We start from the raw sequence: 9,383 nt of genomic DNA, 5'->3' as shown, positions 1-9,383 counted from the left end.
ACAGCAGTTCCTGCCTTGCCGGATTTTTAGTTACCGAACTGGCGGGCTCGCGCTTGAGCAAAACTTTCCGTACTGGTATTCACCTTCAAATCATACATTTTTAGTACGCCAAGAATTTTTTCTTTATAGCAACTTCACCAACACCTGGATCTTTCCAAAATAAAATACTCGAATCTACCTCAGCTTACAGCCTCGACGTACAATCTGCCTTTGTTGTGGGGATTGGGACTCGAGATGGAGAAGCCTGGGAGGAAGAGAAGATCTCTTCTCGAGTCGTTCTCTGCTTTCCGAGATTCAAGCTCGGGCAAGCACAAGAAAGAGAAAGTTCAGGAAAGGTCGGGTTTTCAAAGTTAGTATCATGCGCCGTTCAATTTCATCTACACTATATCGTTATAATTCAACTGACATGTGGTCTGGATAGGCTCGACAGTGACACTAGCTGCTTTTTACGAGGGCAGAAGCCGAGAACAATTGGTCCCACCCAGTGAAGAATATGAAGATAGTGTTGAAGAAATGGCGGATGCCTTACTGAACGACACAACCCTTGAGCAACCCAAAATCGATCCTGGAAGACGCCTATCACAGATTGGTCTCACACTCGGCAACTCTGGCATCTCAACGCCTCGTACAATCGAAGACGACAATTCCGATACGAGACACAACAGGAACAACAATAAAGATTTGCCACAGCTACCTGCTTTTATTTTCAATGGTGACGACGCTTGGGCAATGAGAACTTCACCTGTAGTCACGGCTGCAGGCAACTCGAACCTCACACGCTTCAGTATGGATGTACCTCCTACTCCACCCGCGAAAACCGAATACTCCCACAACAGGAAAGGTTCAGCTCCAGCGATCCCGCGTCGATCATCCAAGCGAAAGTCCAGTCGATCCAAGAGCAACATTACGAGCCCGCAAAAGCCTAACGGTGGCCATGTACGTGGGTCATCTTCCAAAAACAAGCTCTCAAAGAGCTTTAGTACGCCCATGGTCATGAACGTCTCTGCACCCGTGAACCAGTCAGAAGCTACGTCGAGCTCTGTCAACGCGCAAGATATCAACGGAAAGATTGCCAAGATGCTCCAAGCGACCCAAGCATTGAAGGGATCTAGCTCCGAAAGTGCTCTTTATCAGGGACCTATGGTGCCTTCGAAAAAGCGACGGATAAAGGACAATCGGGTCCTGGTACGAGTCAAGACTGTTTTCAACCATCAAATGCAATCACGGAACGGCAAGAGGCCACACGATCCTGTCCGAGATGATCGACTTCTGGATCCCTCCGTGAACAATGCCGCAGAAGTAGTACCGGAGCTGATATCTCCTGCCCAGATGAGAATAAATGAAGGTTGGTTCTTACGAATTCAATCCTAGACCTGGCTAATCCTTGACAGGCAATAATTTCGAAAAATCTAAGATTACAAAAATGACTGGCAATGGAAAAATAAGACGCAAACCGGTTGCAACCGATGGCAAGTCGCTAGGAAGTCGGCAATCCAAAGACAAAGGTGATAAAGACCCTTTTCGTGATTCACCGTCTTCTGATGGCACAAGAAGAAGCCCATCCAGTTTTGAGCACAAATTGTTAGAGGAGATATCTTCAGAACATACTGGAAGCGGAAGCCCCAGCCTCCCGAGGCTTCCGAGAAGCATCAGTACTCTGCCAGGGATAAGGAAATGCATTCCATCAACACTAGCATACGACTCTGACTTCGACACCTTGTTTTCGTCGAGCCCAGCGGCGCAATCAACCCCCCGCATGCGCCTGGAGCCAGCTTTCGAGAATGGCAAAAAGACGCTAAAGAGTGTACCGGCTGACTCTCTCTCACTGTTTGACCCTGACAGTTCCACTACCTCACCAGGGTCTCGAATGGATGTTGACGTCGAGCCAGTTGTTGAAATTACTGAAACCGAAGATTTCACACCTGAGCGAGCAACGAGAGGAACCCCACGAAGGGCATCTAAACTTGGTTACCAGGAAGGCTTCCCCGTCCACACGCGAGGGAAGAAGCATCCGTCTCCAAGCAAGCTTGAATTAGAGACGATGGAACAGCATCTTGCAGACTACTTTACTCGTGATAGAAAACATGGCGAAGACGCATTGAGAGCAGAACAATTACCACCATCCTACGTTCTTGCTCCCCGCGACCCTAATATATCAATCGCAGATAGAGATTCAAAGCATTCAGATAAAATGCCAGAAGTGCCCCCGAAACTCGAGTTCAGCAGAGTCCACAACTCAATGCCAAACTTAGCGAGGACGTCGAAACAGAGATTCTCATTGAACAACATTACTTTTAACGCCAGGAGAGACAGCCGATTATCTGAACGTCATTCCAAGTCGGGATTTGACATGGAGAACTACAGTGATATGGACATTGATGAATTACAAACAAAGTAAGTACAACTCTTCGACTCATATTTCGGTGGCCAAGCTCGTACTGAACCTTTTTGGGATGTTCTGTCACGCATGGAACTATATAAACCCCCACCGTTCCTTGGTCATGAAGGCCGGAGGTGTTATCTTTAACACGTTTTGTATGAACTTTCAAGGTAGATGTGCTGACGCTTGTCGCTAGTGATCCCGTATACCACATCGGACGTATCAAAGCCTAGTATGCAAAATTCGACTTGTATGGTTATGTATGATTATTAGGAGTCAGGGGGAGTCGTTTTACGGGTCTCGACTAATTAAGAGGGTATGCGTTGCCTATTCGTTGGTGGTTGGTCGGATTCCTTGGCGTGTTCACACTTTGTTGAATTTTCTTCCGTTTCTTGCTTTTCATCACTCTGTACGCGCTTTGCATGAGGGTCGCTTTTTGCTTTCCGGCTTGGCATTACTCCAATGTGTCCAGAGTTCCTTTTTGAACACGCACCGTGGGTTGAGATTGCATTACTTTATAATATCATTAAAGGATATTAAGGAGTACACATAGTCGCTATGAGGAATTAGGTCACATTATGACTAGTAGCTAATAATTCGCTAAATTAACAATACATCAAAAACCCGCTATTTACACTTCATAATCGTCATTCGGGTATCTCGTGAACATAATATTACAAAAACCAATATCAATACATCCCCCCTGTCCTAGATGCGAAAGTTCAACGCTTAATAGGTACGGTGGCTTCCACGGCCATCAGTTCCATGCATGCGTCGAGTACCTGCAGCCTGTATGATATTAGCTTGATGAAAGCTCGATTTGAGTCATTGAATCATACCTTGAGGCCAGGTCTTCTGGTTAAAGATCCCCTCAACTTCATCATCGCACCACTGACTTTATCGCCAATACTGGCATGTCTCTTATGGTGCACAACTGGTTGAGCGGAACTTCTAGTCGTTCGGGTGTGGGTATGGGTAGTGTGGTGCGTACGGGTGGCGGTAGTATGATGGTTACGTGCTGGCTCAATCTTGGTGGTTGTCTTGACGGTACGCGAGTTTGCGTTGCGGCCTCGAAGACGGGTCATCAGTGTTGGCTTGGTGGTTCTGGTCTCGACCATACGGTTGTTTGTGTGTCTGAGAGGCATGGTGGATGATTTTCTTGTTGTGAGAGGTTTGGAGGGTAAGGGTAGGATTGTTTTGGAGGATAGCGAGATGGTGTTTAGGCTTGTGGTTGTGGAGGAGGCTCTTGTGTATGGGGATCCGGTTCGGGAGGTGGCTCGGGAACGGGAGAAGTAGAGTGTTGATGGTGTTGAGGGTGATGAGGGACAGTTTTTGTAGGTAGCTATGAAGTCTGATAGTGTGCGTGGTGGTAGATAGTGTAGGAGTATCTGATCGTGTTGTTGTTTGGATGGGAGATTAGAGAGGTTCATGGCAAGCTAACTTTATAGACGTCCTCAAATGAGGGTCTAGCAGGTTTGAGGATATTGAGGGTATGAGATATCTTGGTTTTCCCGTGCTGTGATTCGGGGAATATTAATTTGGCTGGAGGGTGTGTGCAAAAACCTGGATTAGAAGACTTGGGATATTGCAATTATGGGGAGATTGTAGATCTTTCCGAGTACAAATGACGGCAGGGCCTGGACTTATTGCTTGGATTTGAAGCATTGTGCAGGTTTGTGCAGGCTGTCCAGGGTCTATTCGACCAAGACCACGAGGTTGTGGAACGTGGTGCCGGGACGTCACGGTTGATAGTGACCTCAACATCTCTCCAGCACCAATGAAGGTGCTTACTCTTGCGTGAGACCTGTCAAAACCACACAATTCAGGGTCGACACTTGTTCGCGAGTGTCAGGGGAGCCGTTGGCAAGCAGGTTTGGACGCGGTTGTTGGCTTGGCAATGACGCTCGGCTCGTGGCACAACACCTTCTTTCGCTCATAAGGCTGTGGCTGATGTCTCGTAAAGGACCCTGAATTGTTCTGCATGATCTCGGACCGGCGGCAATTCACCCACTGAAATGTCAGAGGATCGCGTCGTGATCGCTTACAAAACGGTCACGGGAGGCTGGGACAGCGATACGTCATTGAATCCTTTGATGTTCTTAAGTTGGAAATGTGAGCTTAATGTTGAGCATACATGCAATTGGGTTCAGTGTTGTGTTAACCATAAAGCTGGGGCTCTAAAGGTATTCTTAGGTACACTTGAGATCGGATAATTAGTTCAATTTCTGATGTGTCACGTGAGAACAAATAGGCCTTCTCAGCTACTCTGGAGTTGAAACAACGTAATGGGGATATAATATCACCATATATGAGTCTTTGGGAGAGCATGATGATAAGCTTGCATGTCAATCTCGATAAGAGAGAAAGACGATCTTTCATAGTGTAGCAATGAGTAGTTGCTCTCAGCATGGTACATAATTTGGAGTTAAGTCCATTTATTAGGGAAAGACCCCGAATTTTGTACATTGAGTACAACAAATTCCTAAACCTACTTTGAAGTATAAACTATGGGGTGTCTATAATACCTCTGAGTCCAAATAATCCCAAAGCTTATTACTTGTACACGAAAAGAGATATCAGATAAGACCCTCCTGATTAAGCGAGGGGAATATCTGGAAGTGGGGGGAGGGGTTCGGAATCTCATGAAGTACGCAGAATCTCTCCTTACCTTCTCTCGTTCAAAACAACAAACAAAAAACATCCTAACTACTTCATGGGATTTGATGGTTTATATATTACATCAAACTCAATATTAACATACTACGTGAAAATATGCACGTCCTTCCTGAAGTATGCCATCAGCACACACGATTCGACGCAGTAGTTAGCAGTGACGTAAAGTACGACATCAGAATGCAATACATCATTGCCCATCTCACATTCCCATCGACATCGAGAAAACACCCCTCATTAGCCCCTCCATAATCTACAATTGGCCAATTGGGCAGTGTTTCAATGACCTAGAACCTTTCCGGAGCTGAGGTCCGTACTGTCTTTGGCCCTGACGTTTGCTCTTGCATGCTAGCTTGGCGTCTCCTCGAGAAAAGTTATATCAGATGAAGTGGTGTGTAAATTGGTTGAGAATTTTATTTCCTGCCATTTAAACAACTTGAATACTACTCACGATACCCAAGAGTCATCATAATCTCTATCTAACTACTTCACATACAAATCTCTCAACATGTCATCTCAATACGAATCTGGTAAGCATTTCCTACAAAAATTATCATTGACTTATTCTAACATCAACAGGCCATGAGGTCCCAGTCAGCCACCAGGAGGCTCCTGGAAAGCAACACAAGATGGAGGGCCCAGATCCAGTAAACGACCAGCTCCCAACCGACGATGGAGGATACCAGCCATACCTTGCAGCCGGCAAGCTCAAGGGAAAGAAGGCTCTGATCACTGGTGGTGATTCCGGAATCGGTCGTGCCGTAGCAATCCTTTACGCCATGGAAGGTGCAGACAGCACAATCGTCTACATGCCCGAGGAAGAGAAGGACGCACAGGAGACAAAGAAACTCGTCGAGCAGAAGGGCGGAAAGTTAGATCTTATCTCAACCGACCTACGGGAAGCGAAGAACTGCAAGGATGTGGTAGAGAAGTCGTTGAAGGCTATGGGAAAGATTGATATCCTAGTCCTCAACCACGGATTCCAGATGATGCAAGAGACCATTGCTGATCTTAGCGAGTATGTTTTCTTCTTACCGAAAGCAACATGGTGAAATGACTGACATAATTCAGGGACCAATGGCTCAAGACCTTCAACACAAACATCCACCCCTTCTTCTACCTCTCCAAATACACCCTCCCACACATGAAGCCCGGCTCCACAATCATAACCTGCGCCTCTGTCAACCACTACATCGGCCGACCCGACCTCCTCGACTACACCTCCACCAAGGGCGCAATCGTAGCCTTCACCCGCGGTCTCTCAAACCAGCAGATTGGCAATGGTATCCGTGTTAACGCGGTATGCCCAGGTCCAATCTGGACGCCGCTGATCCCGGCAACCATGAACGAGAAGGCACAGAGCGAGTTCACGAGTCCAATGGGGAGACCCGGACAGCCTGCAGAGGTGGCGACGTGCTTTGTGTTTTTGGCGAGCAAGGATAGTAGTTTTATTAGCGGGCAGAGCTTGCATCCTAATGGTGGTGTGATCGTTGGGTCGTAAGGGATGGGAATTTAACTAAGCGATGAGATGATCATATCTTAATGGAATAAAAATAGACATGTTACTTCGACAATGTTAAGAGTCTAAGATGCCTATGATAGTGAGAGCATGCATGATGAGAGGGTAGTCAAACTGTTAACCTTTGATGAATTATCCCGTATCAAACGCTCACCAAATGGAAAGTGGTCGATTTTGGCAACTTGGCAATCATATCTGAGCGAGACTAAAGGAGAAATGGTGTATGAACAAGTCATAGGTATTATGGACTGTTTCGATTTGATCGTTTGAATGTTGCCTCTAATAAGGCTTAACAAACCCAACTGGTATACCAGACTCCCCCAATATATACAATCTATAGGCATTATTCGTCAAAACGAAAATTCGAGGCCCGTTTCCCAAACCCAATGGCGCCCGCTCCAAGAACCCCAAGAAACGCTGCCAATGTAAACGATAACCATATACATATATAATCGTCCCAAGCCCCAAACAAGCCTCTTCTTCAGAGGCTATCGTAGCGTACCAGGATGCAACGTGTCTAATTATTTCGTTCCAAAATTTCATACCCTCTTGATGGGTAGCCAGGTGGTATCTCATAGCGCCGTATTTTCTGCTACTATTACCAGTAGCATCCCATCCAATGTACAAACTCCAAGGAAAGTAACCAGCACAAACAATCGGTGAAACCAACTGAGCTTGTCCGTACGGTAAAGCATGCACGCAAATCCCATCAGTGCAAAGAAGAGGCTCGCTACAACTCCTGTGATAACACCAGCATCAACTTCAAGGAGGAGCTTGTGTCGTCCGGTAGCCACCAATATGCTGGCAATAAGAAGAAGTATGAACGCAGCTCCAAACGAAGCAATGCAGGCCTGGAGCAGCAGGGTCTCCTGATGTCGGCTAATTCTCTGATCCTCCACGCTTGGAAATGTGGCATAGTGTGTTACATAGCCACTCGGGAATTCGCTCGACGATGCATATGCTTCGTCTTCAACATCGGTGTGGTCAAAGTAATTATTGCCTAATAAGGCGCGTCGCTCGTTAGGGGCAGGTCCAGGACTTAGCCAATGCCTCATCATTCCAACTGGGACAAAAGCCTTTGACATCACATATCCGAAAGCCTTTGCGCCAGGGAACGATGATTCCTCATCCGCGTTCACCGAAATCATATATGGTTCGTCATCCGCTTCACTGCCATGATCATATTCGTTCCAGTACACTTGCGGGGGCTCATGCAGAGCATTTTGCGTACTTGGTCGTCTCGATCCGCTGCTTGGTGTGATGGGCCCACTTGAGTCGGGCGTAGATGCTCGTATGCTAGAAATGAGCTCGACATATTGAGCATGTAGCGTATCGAAATCGGTCCTAGAGAAACTCTTCGGGCTTGCTAGGATCTCATAATTGAAACGTTCTTCGACTGCTCTAGAACCCGTCCATTTCTGAGAATCGAGATCAGTTTTTTTGTGCCCCCACACCTCGTGTAACCCAAGCATACCTTGTACTTCTTGAGAATCTTGTAGAACGCAACCTTTTGCTCCTTTACGAATCGTCGCAGTAGCCGTATTTCTTCCCCGCACCTGTCATATGTCAACATCTGCCCGACTGCTTGCAGGAATGGCACCTACTTCTCGATTCGATCATCATATCGCGCAAACTTCTCTCGCCTTTTCTGCGACAATGGCTTGCCATTGCGGCTGGTACATCGTTCGAGCAATCGGAGGAGGGATTTCTTTGAGGATTCTACCATGGTTTAGTCAATTGTCCCGTCGCGTCCTATGTATGGGTGGCTTACGAAGTCTGCGATCTATCTCGTCTGCTTTGCTCCTCACAAAGAGTCCCACGCGATCATGCTGATTGGAAAGTTCGTTGAAGAATTGAGCTTCAAATCGCTGTAACGCAGTATCGACTTGACCGGGGATGGCAACAGCTTGTCCGGCATCCCTCGTCGTATTTGTTTTGATCAAATGTTTCAGAGCGTCATAATCTACATTATCTACCGCGGTATTAGATCCCGTTGCACAATAAGTATCTCGACGTTACAACTCACATGGCGCCCACTGTGGCACTGATCGCGCTTGGAGGTTCTGGCCGTACTTCATTCCTTGACCAGACTCAATGCGAAGCCTTTGGCGCAAAGGAGCGTCGAGCAGGAAAGTCTCCCGGTTTTGTTGCGGGTAAAAGCTGAATAAGTGATTGTGGATGCCGGATATCGGTGTCTAGGTAGATGACTGTTGACTTTCGAGCCTCCGCGTCGTTTGGGTATTTGAAAAGAGTGAATCGCGTCTGCGTCTGCGTCGAAATGGGTCGTCTCCAGTGCCCAAGCAGCAAAGATGGCAGTGAAAGAATGACGTTCGGTAGAGAGAATTGAACTCCGCAGTGAACAGGAACAGGGACTTGCTTGCAGGTCCGGTCTTGGTTTTAATCTGTTTCCAGGTTCTTCAGGAACACCCCACCCCCTCTCGAAATGGACTCAGGACCCTGGAGAGTTTTGCACGCCCGCTGTGGGAGCGGACAGCAAGAAAACTGAGTTTGACGATGCAGGGAAACTGCCAACGTCGCTATTGGTGGGCGGTGGCTTGCGAAGTCGCGAGGGCGCGGATAGCCGGTGCGTCTCTATCGCACCCTGGGCAATAGAAGCTGATAAGGAAGGGGAGCTTGGAAACTGGGAAGCGGTAATTGTATGGGCGACAGAGCTTTAGAAGGGAGGAATTGAAGAGGCAATGTTGATGTTGTGTCGAGCAAGAGGAGAAGAATTTGAAAGGAGAAGAGGTTGAAAGAAGAAAGGAGAGGTTGTTAAGAACAAAGCAAAGATGGAGGGAAAAGACTTGGAAG

The 9,383-nt window shown here is 47.1% G+C and overlaps 4 protein-coding genes across 4 annotated transcripts; 2 read left to right on the top strand and 2 right to left on the bottom strand.

Moving 5' to 3' along the window:
• Positions 1–234: 234 nt before the first annotated feature.
• GLAREA_10231 (uncharacterized protein) lies at positions 235–2,613 on the top strand (the record flags this gene model as incomplete). The annotated part of the gene is made up of 4 exons (XM_008080281.1): positions 235–349; positions 422–1,345; positions 1,392–2,394; positions 2,577–2,613. 4 exons carry the CDS (start codon positions 235–237, stop codon positions 2,611–2,613), a joined length of 2,079 nt encoding a protein of 692 aa, XP_008078472.1.
• A 496-nt stretch (positions 2,614–3,109) lies between these two features.
• GLAREA_10230 (uncharacterized protein) lies at positions 3,110–3,525 on the bottom strand (the record flags this gene model as incomplete). Its single annotated transcript, XM_008080280.1, has 2 exons — positions 3,110–3,169; positions 3,220–3,525. The coding sequence occupies 2 exons, from the start codon at positions 3,523–3,525 to the stop codon at positions 3,110–3,112; spliced, it is 366 nt and encodes a 121-aa protein (XP_008078471.1).
• Positions 3,526–5,561: 2,036 nt separating this feature from the next.
• Positions 5,562–6,554, top strand: GLAREA_10229 (NAD(P)-binding Rossmann-fold containing protein; the record flags this gene model as incomplete). The annotated part of the gene is made up of 3 exons (XM_008080279.1): positions 5,562–5,583; positions 5,633–6,071; positions 6,125–6,554. 3 exons carry the CDS (start codon positions 5,562–5,564, stop codon positions 6,552–6,554), a joined length of 891 nt encoding a protein of 296 aa, XP_008078470.1.
• Positions 6,555–7,144: 590 nt separating this feature from the next.
• GLAREA_10228 (SPX-containing protein) lies at positions 7,145–8,650 on the bottom strand (the record flags this gene model as incomplete). Its single annotated transcript, XM_008080278.1, has 5 exons — positions 7,145–7,990; positions 8,047–8,128; positions 8,177–8,291; positions 8,344–8,544; positions 8,599–8,650. 5 exons carry the CDS (start codon positions 8,648–8,650, stop codon positions 7,145–7,147), a joined length of 1,296 nt encoding a protein of 431 aa, XP_008078469.1.
• Between the last annotated feature and the right edge of the window lie 733 nt (positions 8,651–9,383).

This window comes from Glarea lozoyensis, assembly GCF_000409485.1.
Source record: "Glarea lozoyensis ATCC 20868 chromosome Unknown GLAREA13, whole genome shotgun sequence".
Classification (NCBI taxonomy): Eukaryota; Fungi; Ascomycota; class Leotiomycetes; order Helotiales; family Helotiaceae; genus Glarea; species Glarea lozoyensis.
This window is presented reverse-complemented; position numbering and strand designations above follow the sequence as displayed.